Source organism: Gobio gobio (genome assembly GCF_949357685.1).
Source record: "Gobio gobio genome assembly, chromosome: 4".
In the NCBI taxonomy this organism is placed as follows: domain Eukaryota; kingdom Metazoa; phylum Chordata; class Actinopteri; order Cypriniformes; family Gobionidae; genus Gobio; species Gobio gobio.
Genome location: NC_137100.1, coordinates 57658497 through 57677633, shown reverse-complemented (window position 1 = coordinate 57677633; position 19137 = coordinate 57658497). Strand labels below are relative to the sequence as shown.

At 37.4% G+C, this 19137-nt stretch overlaps 1 protein-coding gene across 1 annotated transcript in view; it reads right to left on the bottom strand.

Moving 5' to 3' along the window:
* Positions 1-19137, bottom strand: part of ksr2 (kinase suppressor of ras 2) — a 169749-nt gene that overhangs the window by 102629 nt on the left and 47983 nt on the right. Inside the window, exons 4-5 of the mRNA XM_079815181.1 lie at positions 18085-18120; positions 15991-16501 (exon numbers count right to left, since the gene is read on the bottom strand). Coding sequence (XP_079671307.1) covers positions 15991-16501; positions 18085-18120 — 547 coding nt within the window. The remainder of the gene's footprint in view (positions 1-15990; positions 16502-18084; positions 18121-19137) is intronic.

The following is a 19137-nucleotide window of genomic DNA, read 5'->3' as shown; positions in this document are numbered from 1 at the left end:
GCCTATAAATATTCATAAAATCCTGTGTACTTTTACAAATGAGTCTTGATCTGATGCATTGGGCAAACAACTGAAATCAAATAGAGGACCCTGTGCGTCGGAAAAAGACGCTAAAGGAGTACCTGTGCGTTAAAAAGTGACGCAGAGGGGTCCTGGCCAAGCGTCAATATGTGACGATAGGAGTGAGACCGTGTTGGTTCACTACTCACAACTCTAATGTGTGTGCACTAACTTGGATGGGTTAAATGCAGAGGACAAATTCCAAGTATGGGTTACCATACTTGATCTTCACATGTCACTTTCTAAATTTCGAATGAGTTCCAGGTGTGCGTGGTTAGGTGCCAGAGAGGATGATGGGAAATGCAGTCCATGACACTAACATAATGATATTTTTCTTACAAAAACCCATTGCTTAGCTTCCGAAGGCTTTTTTTGGCCTTCAAAATCTCCCCATTCACTCCCATTATAAAGCTTGGACGAGCCATGATATTTTTAAATATAACTCTGATTGTGTTTGGTTGAAAGAAGAAAGTCATATTCACCTAGGATGGCTTGAGGGTGAGTAAATTATGGGATAATCTTCAGTTTTGGGTGAACTAACCCTTTAAAGGGGTCATAGAATGACATTTTTGTACAAGTTAATATGATTCTTTAGTGTCTAAATGAAAAGTTTGTAATATACTTTAATTAAAAATTCTCATTAGTATTGTAAGAAAACACTCAATTTACCTGGTCAAAACCAGCCCAGTTTTCAGCAAGTCATTTCAGTGTATGTGACTTTAAATGATAATGAGCTTTGCTCACCCCGCCCCCTCTGCTCTGTGGGGCGTTCGGTTCGACCCGACACAACACCACAACACACGTGGAGTGTTGCCTTGACAACATTTGAGGGTATATTTTCGAGAAATAATGGCAACGGGAGTCTCTGAGGACACATCTAAGCAACCTTATCATTTTGAACCGGAGTCGGACCAGGAACAGATGACGAACGTTTCTGAATGGTTGGTTAACGTCATGTCACTTTGATCTATCTTTGTACTGGCAGAGTAGTGTAGTTGCTATGTGTTTACTGATGTATATGTTAGTTCATTGACAGATTGATGTTATGTTATAAGATTTTTTTTTTTACATTACTTCTTAATCAGTAACAGACACCGTTATAAACCATGTACAAAAGTAAGCTTAGTGTAGTGTTACCACGTTAACTCTATCACCCGAGTACACAGTTTGTAATAACAAACATAACGCGTTGTTCATTATAAACGTGGGATTATGAATTATATTGAGAACGTCATACACAGAAAGCATGCCGTAATGTAACTTACCCTGTAAACTTTAGCCTCATTCATCGTGAAGCGTGCAAGCGATTTGCAAAGATTAATATAAAGGTTAATAAAACACAACACCACAATCGCTTAGACGCCATTCTGCTGCAGCGTATCAACAATGGCGGACTGATGACAGCTCGCTCAGGGCGGGTCTGTGTTGAAACGCTGCTGTCAATCAACAATCTTAGGAGGGGCGTACACCGTGTAACGTCACACGGTCAGACGGCTCGATTTGAGACAGGGGAAAATATATAAGGAGATTAAAAAAAAACACTGGATGTATTTTTATCATTATAGGATGGTTGTGTACAGGCACTGCCAACACACATTTCCGTATAATCAACTTGTAAAAGTGCATGTACCATTCTATGACCCCTTTAAGTGTCAAAATACCTGTATATTGAGTTCTATACAATTCTTCACCAACCTCTAAAAACAAACGTGCATGATTCAACACCAGCCTCAGTCACTCTATTTCACAATTACTATTTAAAAATTGACTATGCAACTCAATACCACAGAAAGTCTTTTATTCATAAGCAACTTCAATCTTCCACTGACCGAGAACAAACATTTGCTGTTAGATCAAAATGTTGATGGAAGTACAATACTAGGTAATAGAAATCGATTTCCCAGAACCAGAAATTTAGAAAAGATTTCATCACACATCAACTACAAATTTAATGTAAATCACTTTTCATTGTGTAAAGGTGATTCTGTCTGTGTGTATTCTTTATTGAACATTACATGACTCCCTCTGCATGATAATACAGTATTTTGGATTTTCAAAAATAACGTTTCATTAAAGTCTTTATACAAAAATCAGTATGATTACACAACTAAAATTTGGACTTTCAGTTTATACAATGTTAATACAAATCTAATATTTATATACATCTACACAAATTGTGTATTGGCATTCCGTTGCATCATAATATGCTTGATTCTCTCACTTTTGTATGACTTCTGTGAGCCCAAGGCAACATGATCCCATTTCCATATCCTTTAGATTGAAGCCACGATGCCGCAATAGACCTGAACTAAACACGATGATCAAACACAGGTCTGCTCCTCATCTCATTTCAAAAGTTTTCAGCAATAAAAAACACTCTCATTAAAAGTGAGAGCTGTGGAGGGAGAGGGAGTAAAGGGGAGGTAACAGACCTAATCAATCCAAACACAGCGGCTCGTATTGAAGCGAATGCAAATTTCTCAATTTCAAGTAATCCACGGTGGAATTACTTGAAGAAAAGGCTTCACAGCGTGATTCATGCGCCTCCTCCTTCGTCTTCCACCCTGTTCCCTGTCCCCTCTCCTGTATTTACTCCATTTCTCCATCAGAGTCTCCCGAGCTCATCAGAATAAATAAAGGAGTGCTTAACATTTGCCATAAAGACAGCCGTTCCCACGCATAGACACACTCTCATTAAGTACTGCGCAAACACGTCTTAACTTTCATAAAGGAGTGTGCACACATATATTCTTTTAGACAATTTTATAAAAGTAAGCTTTCTCACATACAGTACATGTATAAAGTTGGATGCGCTGTCTAGCGTTCACTCGTTTTCAATAGGATTAGTAAATGTCATCTGCGTGACGAAGTTCTAGACTTCTACAGGGCAACTTAAAGAGGTCATATTGAGCTCTTTTACAACGTCTTGAATTTTTTGGGGGGGTCTACTAGAATGTCCAAAAAACACTTTATTTTTCACATATTTTACATTGATGCAGGCTTGAGGCTCCTCCCTTCCCAGTCTGTCAGTAACGCTCTGGGGTGCGTTTTCCGAAAACATCATTAGCCAAGTTCTGTCGTTAGTCCCAAAACCATAGTTCCAACGAACATTCACAAGCAGCATCGCAAAGTTATGTGGTTGGAACGACAGAGATGCGGTTAGAAGTATAGTTTTAGTTTTTTATGACATGTGGACTCAATAAATCCTTATCTTGAGCAAAATAAGCAAGCTGACATTCAGTACAATCTATAGCTTTTATTTAGAATATATACATATGTCATTTACATCTTTTCGTATGTCAAGAGATTTAACCCTCTGGGGCTCTTCGGTCATTTCTGACCCGAATTTTTTAAAATATATATATATATATTTTAATCGTAGCTTCATCGGAATGTTACGAAACTAGGTGACTTTATTGGTACTTGGTATATGAACACACACAAAAATTGGGGACAGGATTTGAAAAGTCTTAGTGGTCGTAAAAAAAATAGTCACACTCAGGGTCTTCAGGTCAAAAATGACCCCCATAGGAAATTAATGGGAAATTGGCAAAAATATGAAAATACAGTTTTTTTGAAAAATCTACAAATCAGCTATGATGCAGAAACAAAGCAGACAACAGTTAAGGGGTGAATCTCTAAAACATCAAGAGTGCAAAACAGACAAGTACACTCACACACACACACACACACACACACTTATACACACAAAAACACACGCACACACAAATGAACGTGTGTCATTGCAAAAGCTAATTTTGTGAAAAGTGTGAAATAAAAGCAATTATTCATCAATGTAAGAAATAAAGCGCATAGCAATGAAAGCATGTGTATTTATATATATATATACATTTTCTATTATATTTAATGGGAAAAAATTGATCATAATTATTGCATAAATATGAATTATTATCATAAAATTCTTTCAAAACACAAAAAAAAGAAAGAAAAATATTATTGAACAAAAATACATTTAATTGATTTTTATCAGGGGCCGGGTCACTTTTGACCCGAAGGTCCTGAGTGTGACAACGAAGAACCTCAGAGGGTTAAAGCACTGTTTTTGCACACTGAGGCCCCGATCACACAGAACGCGTTTTTCAGGTTCGAAAACACGAGGTGCACCGCACTGCCTTTTTTGGTTGACGTTTTTTCATTTAGAAACGAGCATTGAGCTGCGGTTTTTTATGTTGCTAGGAAACCCCCGAATCAGCTGTCCTGTCAGTCTAATCAAGGTAACGGTCGCCACAACGGAAGACCCGCCTCTCCATTAATTCGATTGGACAATAGAAAAAAAACGTGATGACGTCGGGCACTTTTCCACTCAGAGTTGATTTTTTTCAACTTCATGCGCTCAGAGCGCTCCTTCTAAAACGCGAGGCGCAGTAGGCGTTTAAAACACGCGGCGCCTGGGGCGCATAAGCAGCGCGCATAACGCTCTCTGCCAACAGAAATCTATTCAAAAAAGGCGTCTCTCACTGCAAAAACGCGTTCTGTCTGATCGGGGCCTGAGTGTGCATGTGCGTAGGTGCTCTAGTATGTAAGAACGAGCCTATGATTGAATATGGAAATAAAGCAAAATAAGAATTATTCCTCAGAGGCCAAGTCCGTAATTTATAGCAAAAAAAAAACATAATTAACCACCGTGAACGTTGAACGACAAACTTGCGACAATGCTGTTTCGGGAAGCAGTCATGACTAGCTAGTCGATTTCTATGAAGATGCATCGTACTATGGTAGTTAAAGGTGTTTGAAATGGTTACAGCAGTCCAAATTCAAAATATTGTTTGCCCCGCCCCCGCCCCCTCCTCCTCTGACTAATGCACGCAACAGGAAAGAACGCAATTGACAATAGAAGGCGAGGGGACTTACACACTGGAAGTTGATGAGTTGATTTGACTGCGTTTAATGCGCCAACTGGCAACCTGTGGTGTCGAAATACTTTTGGGTAAAATGGCAACGTGGTATCGCACAGAGCAAAACAAAAATAGACATTCCGACACGGAATGCACGTAAAATAACTGGCTGTAGCATTGTTTTTCAGAGAAACAAGTATGTGAACTTAGCATGTTTCCTAAATATCTGCAAATATATTATGGTATTTTTATGCTTTAGCAGTTAAAAACTTACACACAGCACCGTTAAGCAGCGAGTTACGTCGTTGTACGGAAAACACACCCCTGTTTAGTAGCACAATGTGCTCTGATTGATCAGCTGGACTAGTGTGTTGTGATTGGTCAAACGCGTTCCCTGGGAATCAATCCTATAAATATTAACTTTAAAAAAAATCTTCAATGCAGTTTGACTGTATAGTTCCTTTAAATCACAAGTAACATGTAACTTGGGAAATTACAGTTTTAAAGTAGCTAACTGTCATCCGGCTCATCAAATAGTTGACTAGCACAGAGGCCTGGAGAGACATTGGCCTTTATGCAGATGCATGTTGACGCTCATTAGCATAGCAAATAAGCCTTGCTAATTATCTCTACAGCTGAGAGGAGCACTCAGCTTGAAAAGGGCAGAGAGAGAGGTGGCCCGGGTACATAAGCAAAATTAATAGCCATCCACTCCACACTAAAAAAAAGTTTAATAGGGGACAGGAGTGTGTTTAAATTGAGAATGTGACGACTGCTGAGCGTTGCAAAGATGGGCTGAGAATCAAGTGAATTACCTCAGGAATTCACCAAAATGTATTTTATTTATGTATAGTTTTTAATATATTATAAAGGTATATATAAAAATATATACTTTTTAAAATATATATATATATATAGAAATATATAATATTTGTTTTAATTTATAACAAACATTTGATATCTACAAAAATATATATAGATATAGACATATAGAGACATACATATACACTACTGTTCAAAAGTTTGAGCTTGTTAAATGTTTTAATGTTTTAGAAAGAAGTCTCTTATGCTCATAAAGGCTGCATTTATTTGATCTAAAATACAGTTAAAACAGTAATATTGTTAAATATTATTAAATTTTAAAATAACTGTTTCTATTTTATTATTTTTTCAAATGTAATATACTACTGTGATGCAAAGTTGATTTTTCAGTGTCTTCAGTGTCACATGATCCTTCAGAAATCATAATATGCAGATGCTGATGTGTGTGTGCATATATTGAAAACATTTTAATTAAAGATAAAAAAATTCACTAATTAATTGCAAGTTTTTTCTGTAATGAATTGTGATTAATAGCGATTAATAGACCTAACATTAAAGTTTTAATATATTTTATATTGTAATAATTTCACATTTAATCTCCAAATTAACGTATAAACAACATAAAGACAGTAGCCTATATTTAAAATAAAATGATGTTGCATTATTTTCCTGTTTAACACTGTGAAGCTGCTTTGAAACAATCTGCATTGTAAAAAGCGCTATATAAATAAAGTTGACTTGACTTGACTATATTTAAAATATCTGTTTAATGGCATATTTACATGAAAGAAGGCCAGTATCACCATTACCAATACTTTCTCTACTAGATAATAGTTTTTTTTTCCTCAGTTTTAGACATTATAGGAATTCAGCATTACAGTACAATTGAAAGCTCTCATTTTCTTTAAACATTTATTAGACTTTAAATAAGATCATATTTAATTGAAGTGAACTTAAAACAATCTTCACATAAACCTATTATAATAAATGTCACATTTACCTGTGTTGGGTACATTACCCAATATATCAGGGCTCAATTTTTTCTATTGGCCCAGTCAGACCAGTTCAGATTTTTGCTTACCCTGTCAAAATGCATAAAAAATTATTGTTTTCGTTATTGTTTACCCATGTAACCTTGAAAACAGTACTTTAAGATTCTCAGGTAGGACTAACAGGTAGGATAAGCCTAAATACAGAAAATTAATAAAGTTATTAAACACTTCACAGTCTTCACTGCATACATTATAAATTATATAAAAGTAAAAACATTATTCAGTCAAGAGCAGATGAACTTGAATGATATCCCATTCTTAATCCGTAGGGTTTAATATGGAGTTGGCCCACCCTTTGCAGCTAAAACAGCTGCAACTCTTCTGGGAAGGCTTTCCACAAGGTTTAAGAGTGTGTTTATGGGAATTTTTGACCATTCTTCTAGAAGCGCGTTTGTATGGTCAGGCACTGATGTTGGACGAGAAGGCCTGGCTCTCAGTCTCCGCTCTAATTCATCCCAAAGGTGTTCTATCGGGTTGAGGTCAGGACTCTGTGCAGGCCAGTCAAGTTCCTCCACACCAAACTCGCTCATCCATGTCTTTATGGACCTTGCTTTGTTCACTGGTGCGCAGTCATGTTGGAACAGGAAGGGGCCATTCCCAAACTGTTCCCACAAAGTTGGGAGCATGAAATTGTCCCCCTCCAACAAACTTTACTCTTGGCACAATGCAGACAGACAAATACTGTTCTCTTGGCAACTGCCAAACCCAGACTCGTCCATCGGATTGCCAGACAGAGAAGCATGATTCATCAGGGAACACTTTGCATTGCACTTGGTGATGTAAGGCTTGGATGCAGCTGCTCGGCCATGGAAACCCTTTCCATGAAGCTCTCTACACACTGTTCTTGGGCTAATCTGAAGGCCACACAAAGTTTGGAGGTCTGTTAGCGAAGTTGGCGACTTCTGCGCACTGTGCACCTCAGCATGCGCTGACCCCGCTCTGCGATTTTACATAGCCAACCACTTCCTGGCTGAGTTGCTGTTATTCCCAATTGCTTCCATTTTGTTATAATACCACTAACAGCTGACCATGGAATATTTAGTAGTGAGGAAATTTCACACATGGACTTCTTGCACAGGTGGCAACCTATCACGGTACCACGCTTGAGTTCACTGAGCTCCTGAGAGCGACTCATTCTTTCACAAATGTTTGTAGAAGCGTCTGCATACCTAGGTGCTTGATTTTATACACCTGTGGCCATGGAAGTGCTTGGAATAGCTGAATTCAGTCATTTGGAGGGGTGTCCCAATACTTTTGGCAATGTATATGCACATGCATGTAAAAGAATTGCAGAGATTAAACACATTCTGATTTCATCCTAATTCACAACCAACAATTTGAAAACCCACTAATATCCTATTTTGAAAAGGCTCTCAAAAACACTGAAACTGACACACTTCATACTAGCCGATGCTGATACTGTCGAATACTGATGAATCAGGCTGGCCAATATATCTGTCTACCACAAACACTGACATAGAATATGTATGATACATAAAAATGGACACAGATGAAAGACCATTGAAATCATATTCAACAGATTACAATGGCAAACGAATCTTAAAAAATCCTATCAGTTACAATCCAATCACAAAGGCGGAATCAGATGACATGCAAATCAAACAACACTAATTTCATCATCTCCTGCTTCTCCGTTCCAGCCAGTTTTCGCCTTCAAACCTGCCAGATATAATAGAACAGCTGTCACACATTCTACGTTTCAAGCGCCTTTCTAAAATATCTCCATACACACATACACATGATACAATACAGGAGCCAGCAAATAGAAAGAATGCTGCAGAGTGCAAATGACACCATGAATGATGACCAGAGAGAAAATAACATTCATGTTAGCTCTTTACGAGACGACGAAAGGATAGACACATTCTCACAGTCTCCATAAAAAGGATTCTTCTCATATAATCAGAGGGAATGCCGTGCTAGATTCACATTTGAATGGTGAGAGAATTCCTCTGTCCGGACTCATTAAAAATCCCTCATTAGGAATTCTGGGGTGAGTGTGAGCGTGAGTGCCTCAGTGTGTGAGGGTCATAGGTTAATGTAAGCTGTCAAAAGGTCTGTAATTATGAGGAAGAAACATGGTAAGCTAAGGTTTATGACCACTTTTGTCCCTTGAGACGATGAACATTTTTCCAGAGCGTCGAAAAGAGCCCATTCCTGAAGAGAAACACAATTTCAGACTCCAAACAACCTGTCTCTGAGCTCTCGAATATAAAAGTTCTTTAATAAAGGTTAGTAGATGATTGTTGAGTTTTATCTTGGGTTTTTTTTAATTAACATGGAGCAGATTTGGAGTCGTGATATGGCAATATTAGTCTTGTGTGTATATGTATATATATATATATATATATAGATATAGATATAGATATAGATATATATTAGGTAGAAACAACTGTACAACTGTTTCATCACCATCAATAAATGTTTTTTGAGCAACAAAACGCCAAATGATTTTTGGAGGATCGCGTGACACTGAAGAATAAAAGTAATGATGCTGAAAATTAAGCTTTGCCATCACAGGAATAAATACATTTAAAAATATATTAAAACAAAAACGCTTATTTAAAATTGTAATAATATTTCATAGTATTGCTGTTTTTACTGTATTTTGATCATATTAATGCAGCCTTGGTGAGCAGAGATTTCTTTCAAAAACATTACAAAAATCTTCCGGACCCCAAACTTTTGAACAGTAGTGTAAACAATAAAAAACAGTGGACTTGTAGAATTATTCACAAAATTCATTCATCCACAAGACAAGCAACATGCTTTAAGAAAGTGCATTTATCATTGAACTGTCAATATCGGACTATGACAGTGCCTTGCCAAGATGCATTCATAATCAATCTGCATATAGCACATGCTGCACACAAGCTAAGCATCTGTCATTCGTTGTGATCCTATCAAATCAACAGAAAATCCAAATCCATTGTGACTGAAAAAGGAAGTCGGTGTACCTGTCCTGACAGTTTCGTCTTTTTATGATTCAGCTAAACAGCTGTTCTAATGAGATATCTGTAGCACCACACGTCATTTATTAAGGTAGGAATTGAAAACACAGCTTTCTCAATCAGCTTAAGCAAATATGTAAATCCGGCCATAAAATATTTGTGGTTTGAATGTCCTGCAACTGGTGATGAAACGAACCATTATGAGGCACTAAGGCTTTATACAGAAAGCACACCTCGACAATAGCAGTGAAACAATGTGGGTTTGACAGACAAGCTCATTAGCTGTTTCAAAAAATAAATAAACCTCCATGAATATCTAATATTCTGGAAGAATTGTGGAAAGTTGTTTTGGAGAGTCTTTAGGCCCGTTCACACCAAGGACGATGACTATAATGATAGATATAGTTCTAAAATTCATTCTAAATATAAAAGACCACCACAACTATAACAAAAACGGCAATCACTTTCAGAATAATAATTGTTTTCAGCTAATGAGTGGTAAAAACATTAGAATCCACCCTGCTTTAAAGAGCTTGTGCATTTAAGGCTGCAGATGACAAAACTGCAGCACGCGCTTAGAATAAACAGAACGATATTGTCCGCTGGTGTGGACACTAATATAGTTATCTTTATAGTTATCGTTCTTGGTGTGAACAGGCCTTTTAGCACAATATTTCATTTGGTCTTCACATAAGATCAAAGATGCTGGAAAACTAAATCAAGGAGATTTGACGAGAACCTAAAGCAGGGCTCGCAAAATCCCTAACCCGACGTCCCGCCGCCTGCGACTAATGTGTTTTCCAGTTGGACTACCAAAATGTATCACCGCCCTGCCCGAAGGCCTATCTTATACAGTGAAATAACATTCCTTTCTTGATGTACGTTGTTCACTCTCTTGGAACAATACGATCGTGGAAGTTTTGATCATGACGATTTGACCACAGTGAAGTTTAGCTGATCGGTTTCACACCGCACGCACAAGTAGTGTGGAGGCAGCGCAGAAACTGTGCATATGGAGAGCGGGAGCAGCGCACGCCCATTGTGCTTTTCACATTGGCAGCTTTTTTTGCATGCAGCTGAACCGCTGCGCTTGTTAACTATATAGACGAGTATTGTCCATTCTGTCACATTTTCCGGTGTTCTCCTCCGACCCTCGTCTGTCTCGTTTTGATTTATTATCAGCAGCATACAACCCCAAATCAGAAAAAGTTGGGACAGTATGGAAAACGCAAAAAAATAAAAAAAGAAGTTACTTCTAAATTTACTTTGACTTGTATTTAATTGCAGACAATATGAACACAAAATATTTCATGTTTTGTCTGGTCAACTTCATGTCATTTGTAAATATGCATCCTTTCCTGTCATTCAGACCTGCAACACATTTCAAAAAAAGTTGGGACAGTAAAGCATTTACCACTTTGTAATGTTGCCATTCCTTTTCACAACACTTAAAAGACGTTTAGGGACTGAAGACACCAAGTGATGAAGTGTTTTAGGTGTAATTTTGTCCCATTCTTCCTGCAAGCAAGTCTTAAGGTGGGCAACAGTACGGGGTCTTCGTTGTCGCATTTTGCGCTTCAAAATTCTCTATTGGAGACAGGTCGGGACTGCAGGCAGGCCAGTCAAGTACCCGTACCCTCTTCCTCCGCAGCCAGGACTTTGTAATGTGTGCAGAATGTGGTTTTGCATTGTCTTGTTGAAATATGCATGGACGTCCCTGGAAAAGATGTCTTCTTGAAGGCAGCATATTATGCTCCAAAATCTCTATGTACTTTTCAGCATTACTGGTGCCTTCACAGAAGTGCAAGTTACCTTTGCCAAGGGCACTGACACAACCTCATACCATGACAGACCCTGGCTTTTGGACTTGTTGCTGGTACCAGTCTGGATGATCCTTTTCTTCTTTGGTCCGGAGCACACGGCGTCCATTCCTCCCAAAAAATACCTCAAATACTGATTCATCTGACCACAGTACACGTTTCCACCATGTGATGGTCCATCCCAGATGCCTCCGAGCCCAGAGAAGTCGACGGCGCTTCTGGACACTGTTAACGTAGGGCTTCCTTTTGGGACAGTACAGTTTTAACTGGCATTTGTGGATGTAACTACGTATTGTGGTACTTGACAAAGGTTTGCCAAAGTAGTCCTGAGCACATGTGGTGATATCGCTTTTAGATGAATGACGATTCTTGATGCAGTGCCGCCTGAGGGATCGGAGATCACGGTTGTTCAGCTTAGGCTTGCGCCCTTGTCCTTTACGCACTGAAATTCCTCCAGATTCCTTGAATCTTTTAATTATGTTATGCACTGTTGAATGTGAAATATCCAAATCTCTTCCTAACTTGAGGAACATTGTTTTTAAACATTTCAATAATTTTCTCACGTATTTGTTGGCAAACTGGCGATCCTCTGCCCATCTTTGCTCCTAAAGGATTAGACCTTTCTTGGATGCTGCTTTTGTACCAAATCATAATTACAATCACCTGTTGACATCACCTGTTTCAAATCACATCATTATTTAACCATTTTACCTCATTACTAGCCCTAAATTGCTCCTGTCCCAACTTTTTTTGAAATGTGTTGCAGGTCTGAATGACAGGAAAGGATGCATATTTACAAATGACATGAAGTTTACCAGACAAAACATGAAATAGTTTGTGTTCATATTGTCTGCAATGAAATACAAGTCAAAGTAAATTTAGAAATCACTTATTTTTTAATTTTTTTGCGTTTTCCATACTGTCCCAACTTTTTCTGATTTGGGGTTGTATATCTGCTGAGAATGCAACCGTGTTCCCCTCTGTCCCAAACACATATGCATATACATGCTGTATATAGGTAGTTTACATGATAAAAGTAGCCTTAAAGTTAAAGCTACACTGTGTAACTTTTTTAGTTTATTCTTAGCTAAAAACACTTAGTTCTTTCAAAAATATATGTGCTCATTAATGTATATTTACTTCTTTCAAGTAATAAAGTATTCTCGTAAGTTTATAATATGCCATTGAAAATACATAAGGGTGAGGGGTTCGAATGCGGGTCGCCATGTTGCCCCTCCATCTTGAAAGTACATTAGCCAAAGAGGGACATACCCGTAAATTCAAGCTTCGCCTTTCGCGTTTTAACACTCGAAGGCACCGTGTCGAATGTGGACGAGGTCGAACTGGAAGCCATGTTAATCTTGGACTAAATATAATAGTAAACTAATATAAACTAATATTCACTGGATGGTCATATACCTTTTCACCGCTAGATGGGGGAAAATATCACACAGTGTAGCTTTAAGATATGCCTCTAGTTTGAATCATTTAAAGACGTACTTCAGCGCTGGGAAGAATGTGTATTTAAACTGGGTCATTTATGCAGTAGAAATGTGAAATTATTTTTGAATTTAGTGACTTCTAGACCGAGAAAAGTATCATGTGGATGAAAGACAACAACTCCCAGAATGCACTTGCTTCGCTGCCCTTCGAGGCCATTCCCAAAGCCACGGCTACTGGTTATCACTTGCCCACCATGACACCGCCCCTACCGTTGTTTTGATATTCATAGTAATAGAATAATTTCGTTCAGTTAGGCAACAGACACTACAATTAAAAACTGAACGTGTCTTTTCAATAAAGTGTGAGTGAGCCGAACGAAGATTTCATTCATCACGAGAAGAGCTGAGCAGAGCTGAGGTAAGCGCGGCTGTCATTCTCAGCGCCTGTCCAGTCTGGCGCGTTTTCAGATCATGCATATGGAAGCTTAACTTTCATAGGAATTCATTGAAAAGTTGAAATACTCACTTTGCTCCGTACCGCTCCGTTAATAATGCCCGAGGCCATTTTTTTATTTGTTGCTGAATGAAAGAGAATACATGCGCAATCGATGACGTGTGTGTGTGTGTGTGTGGGCATGTTTTTGTGAAATATCAGGACACAAATGTGTATAATGACATGGGTATGACATAGGTATTACAAAAAGAGGGTGAAATATGAGAACGTTACCCATGTCCTCACTTTTCAAAATGCTTATAAATCATACAGAATGAGTTTTTTTTCACAGAAAGTAAACTGCAGTTTCCTGTGAGGGGTAGGTTTAGGGGCAGGGGCAGTGTAAGGGGATAGAAAATACGGTTTGTACGATATAAAAATCATTACGCCTATGGAATGTCCCCACATTTCACAAAAACCCCCCTGAGTGTGTGTGTGTGTGTGTGTGTGTGTGTGTGTGTGTGTGTGTGTGTGTGTGTGTGTGTGTGTGTGTGTGTGTGTGTGTGTGTGTGTGTGTGTGTGTGTGTGTGTGTGTGTGTGTGTGTGTGTGTGTGTGTGTGTGTGTGTGTGTGTGTGTGTGTGTGTGTCTGTGTGTGTGTGTGTGTGTGTGTGAGAGAGAGCAAATGTTAAGAGGCGCATGGATTCACACCGATATTTCAGTTCGGCTGATCCAAAAAAGACAGGTCAGGATAAAAATTCATAAAAATTTCAGTTCAGTTAGAACCAAATACATGTGTTTTTGTTTTTGTTTTTGATTGATATTTCGACTCCAGTCTAATTTTTTTTATTTTGGCTAGTTAAATTGTTTTCGGGTTACCAAAATCTTAAGAGTGCCTGCCCGAAGGGCTACCAGGGATTTCAAAATTTTGCGAGCCCTGTGAAGCTAAAATGTAGTACAACTTGATTCACAACTGATAGCTAGACAACTCTGATTTACAAATGACAACCAAATTCCAGTTCTAGTCATAAATTTACATCCAACAACAGGCCATTACAAAGAGACATGCTTGGCATTTTTTGTATGCCATGCATGTTCACTCCTAAATGTACTGCTTCATAAGACAAAGGTTGATTATACAATACGATGACCTCTTTGCGCAAACATATCAGTGCCTGGTCACAAACAGTCCTCTGCATACAATCAGCGAAGTCTCAAATGAACAATACAAGTCCCAAATCAGGTCTAGTGGAGGTATCGAAATAGCTTTGTCCTGATTGGATTTCCCTATTTGCTGGCATTCTCAGCATCCAGGCCCTTATTAAAGGGACATGGAAAGGGTCTGGATCACATCAGAAGAAGGGGACTGGTAATCACTGATCTAATGCCATTTAATCCAGTTTACTGATCTAAGTTAGGACGTAATGTCTCTCTATTCTTCTATTTCTCTCTTTCTCTCAAGACAACACAAGGCACATGAGCATCATGAAACCACATACATTACACTCTAAAATGGTCACTCATGCACGCCACACAATAACTGCACGAGAATCTAGAGACTCTTTGCATGTTCCTGAAATTTTACATGATACTAAAATAAAACTAAATATACAAATAGTTTAAATCAGCGTTCTTTTAGTATTATTGATATACTATTAAATTTGTATTAATATTTTGAATTAGTTAAACATTTTATATTTATTGTTTTATTTTTAGATAAAATTGTAGTGATTTTGTAATGTTTTTGTCATTTGTATTAGTTTAAAAAATATATATGTATATACTTATTAATTTTAGTTTTTTAGTTAGTTTAGTATTTAAAGTTAAACTAAATGAAAATAAGAAATGATGTCTAGGCAACTAGCTGAAATACATTTAGTTTATTACACATATGTATGTGTGTGTACTGTGTATAATTGTTATGTATACATAAATACACACACATGCATGTATATATTTAAGAAAAATATGTTATATTTGTATAAAAAACTTAGATTTATATATACAATAAATTATATATACAGTATATATATGCAAATACATAATTATAATTATACACAGTAAATACACATGTATTATGTACACACAAAATTTTATTTTGGATGCGATTAATTTTTCCCCAGCACTAAAAATATATATATATATATATATATATATCATTTAAAACAATCCCAGAATGCATTACACTGAGCTTGTCTGAACTTTCATTCAAGATGGGGAAATTGCATATATTTACAATTTTTTTTTAAATGAAATACATATATGCTGATTAATTAATCAATCAGTGCATTCTGGCATTGTAACTGTGAAGGATTACATGCAATGAGCGATGTATCTTAGAAGGGAAGCCTAATTTTGCTTCTTAACTTTTGGCCTTTGTGTCAAAAGCATGTTTATGACCCATTCAAATGCTCTCGAAGTGGGTAGCTCACTTGGTTTTGCTGAGCTATAGACTAACATGTGGCCCTCACACCGAAAAAAATATCTACTGCACAATGCATTACACTGAACACTGTATAATGTAGTGTGACTCACTTGGGTGTCTGTGCGTCATCTATTCTGTTCCCCAGCTGGAACTCGTGGGATTTGCTGCGGTGCAGAGCCGTGAACCCCGGCAGAAGGTGAATGAGCTTCCGGCTGGCGGGCGGTGGGGTTCCGGGGGCCTTCAGTTTATTCCTACGCCTGACCTGTGGCGTCCCTGGAGGGGTCATGGTGTTCACTACTAAGGGAGTCCGCGGAGGGGTGTGGGCAAAGTGCCTCTGTCTGGGGGAAGGAGGGAGAGAGTGATGTCCCGTCTCCAGAGGCGAGGGGAAGAGGCCAGAGTGAGGGTCTACGGTCAGCCGGTCCGAATGCAGGTGAGGGGAGTAAAAGGGGGGCACCAAGGCCTGGGGACTCTGGCTTAAGTGCTGGCTATAGCGCGAGTGCAATTTGGGGCTCTGGGAGAGCTGGAGACGGACCCACTGACTCGGGTCCGACGGCCCCACTGGGGTGTTCTCTTTACCCGACTCAGACGTGGGCCACTGAATGGACCAGTCCTGCTTGGATCCTGTGGACACAGTGTGAGAGGTGGAGGTTTGTACTGGCCAGAATAAAGAGGCACAGGTAAGGTAGAGAAGACGCACTTAAACTTAAAAAAAGAAGAGATGAGATAAGATGAGAAGAAATAAGAAAAGAAAAGATGATCAGTTTGAACATATAAATTAAACTGGACCCACTTTATATTAGGTGGCCTTAACTACTATGTACAAACATTTTAATTAATAATTTGATACATTGCGCTTATTGTGTACATACATGTTTTTACATTGTACTTACATTTTTGTAAATACCTGCATGTAATTACATCTGTAATTAATTTCTGTAGTTACATTTGTAATTACACTGTTGTCACTTCCCTTACACCTAACCCTACCCTAAACTTACCCATACCACCACACCTGTCCCTAACCCTACCCGTATCCCACCTCAATATCAGCAAAGGTGTTTTGCAGAACACAGTAAGTACATTGTACTTATTTTTTGATGTAAGTACATAGTAGTTAAGGCCACCTAATATAAAGTGGAGGCATTAAACTTCAAAAATAATTTTGAACAAATACATTTAACTTGATAAAAACAAATATGTAAAAGTAATATTTATTTTACATATTTACTAAATTAATTTGAAACAATTAATTTGGAAATTAATCCATTTGAAAATAAAAACAAACAAAAAACAAATCTGTAAATTAAACGTTTATTTTTACATCATATTTACTAATATAATTTTACATAATTAAAAAAAATCTATTTGAACAAATGAACTTGAAACATTTAAACATATTTTACATTATATTAACTACAATTATGTGAAATTAATTAATTAATTAATTAATTAATTACTGAACTTGATAAAAATTCTGTAAAATAAATATCTATATTTTACTAAAGTAATTTGAATTCATTTGAAAATGAATTTGTTTAAACAAATAGATTGAACTTGATTAAAAAATTAAACTGTAAAATAAATATTTATTTCACATCAAATTTACCAAAATAATTTAGAATAATTCAAAAATGTATAGATTAAAAAAAGACGGCTTTAATCATAATAAAAAAACAGACTCTGTAATCCTTAATCAGACGAACAGAAAAACTTACCGGCCGATGCCGATAATTAAAAAATGATTGGCAATATATGACCACCAGACAAAAAGAGAAGAGACAGCGTGAGATGACTAGATAAAAGAGAAATGAAAAGATGAGATTGAGATGAGATGAGCCTAGAAGAGAAGAGAAGAGAAGAGGAGAGGAGAGGAGAGGAGAGGAGAGGAGAGGAGAGGAGAGGAGAGGAGAGGAGAGGAGAGGAGAGGAGAGGAGAGGAGAGGAGAGGAGAGGAGAGGAGAGGAGAGGAGAGGAGAGGAGAGGAGAGAAGTTCGATACCAAGTGCCAGATGAAGGATGTCAACAGTGAAGAGACTCAGACTGCATCTATCATGACAAACAGACAGAAAGATGAAAGGATACGTGTGATTGAGAACAAAGTGATTCTGAAATGTCTCAATGTAATGAGTACTGAAGTTGACTGATACGCAAACACACTACTATGACAACAGACAAACTTGACAAAGAGAAACTGATGGTGCCTCACCTCCATTACTGTGTAATTTGTCATCCTCAAGTTGTTCTTGAAAAAAAAACATAATGCATATTCATTAATACATATTCAAATGCAATTCAATACATATTCATTTGATTTCAAAAAACAAAAGAAAAAAACAATACTAATGCAATTAAGAAATGATGCCATCTGTGAGTATCATTTATATAAGTTATTAAATTCAGGTAGATTTGTCTTTGGATTATCATTAATGATTATGTTGAGCACAAAACAATCTTATATTTAGCCCTCTTTGAATTTCTGAGAAAATCCGATTTATAATGGAACCACCAACACCATTAAAGTAGAAGAACTAAAGAGGGAAATTAAAAGATGACACAAACACAAAGCTCATAGTGAACTTCATCTATTAGTGATCCACCTTTTGTTCCATTATCCATCATGTCCTGTTTTTCACAATCTCTCTAGCTCTCTCTATTTATTTTCCTTCTCTCAAAAATGATTTTGTGTTGACGTAAATTTCAGTGCATTGACGGTAAACTCTGCATTACAGCGAACAAACAGAAAACCAGCAGACTGACATTAAACACGTCTAAACTCTAGAGTCTATGGGGTTCTTTTAGGTTTAACCCATTTTCTGAGTATATGATTTGTCTGGAGACTGAAAAGTGAGCGAGCTGAAGAAAATGTCTTCAACTCTGGGAGAGCAGCTAGGCTGCTGTGATTTGATTGATGGTGGCTTTATTTAGAATAGCTGAAAGACAGGAAGATGGATGGAAACCCATACGATCAAATGTGCTACAGAATATCAATTCTTTTCAAACAAGATTAATTGTAAAAGTGGTTCAATTTTTCATTTAAGTATATTGTTTTAATTCTGCACTTTATTAAATTATGTATTCCCAATTTCGTTGTAGATACAGTCAAGGCCGTAACCATGTCTTGAATATTGGGGGGACCAATGTTTTTATTTTTATAAAGCATAAAGAAACAGAACAGTGAACGAAACTCGCGGTCTAATTCTAGGTGGGAAATAATCATTTTGGGACTATTTGCAAGTAATATTTGCACTAATTTGCATCA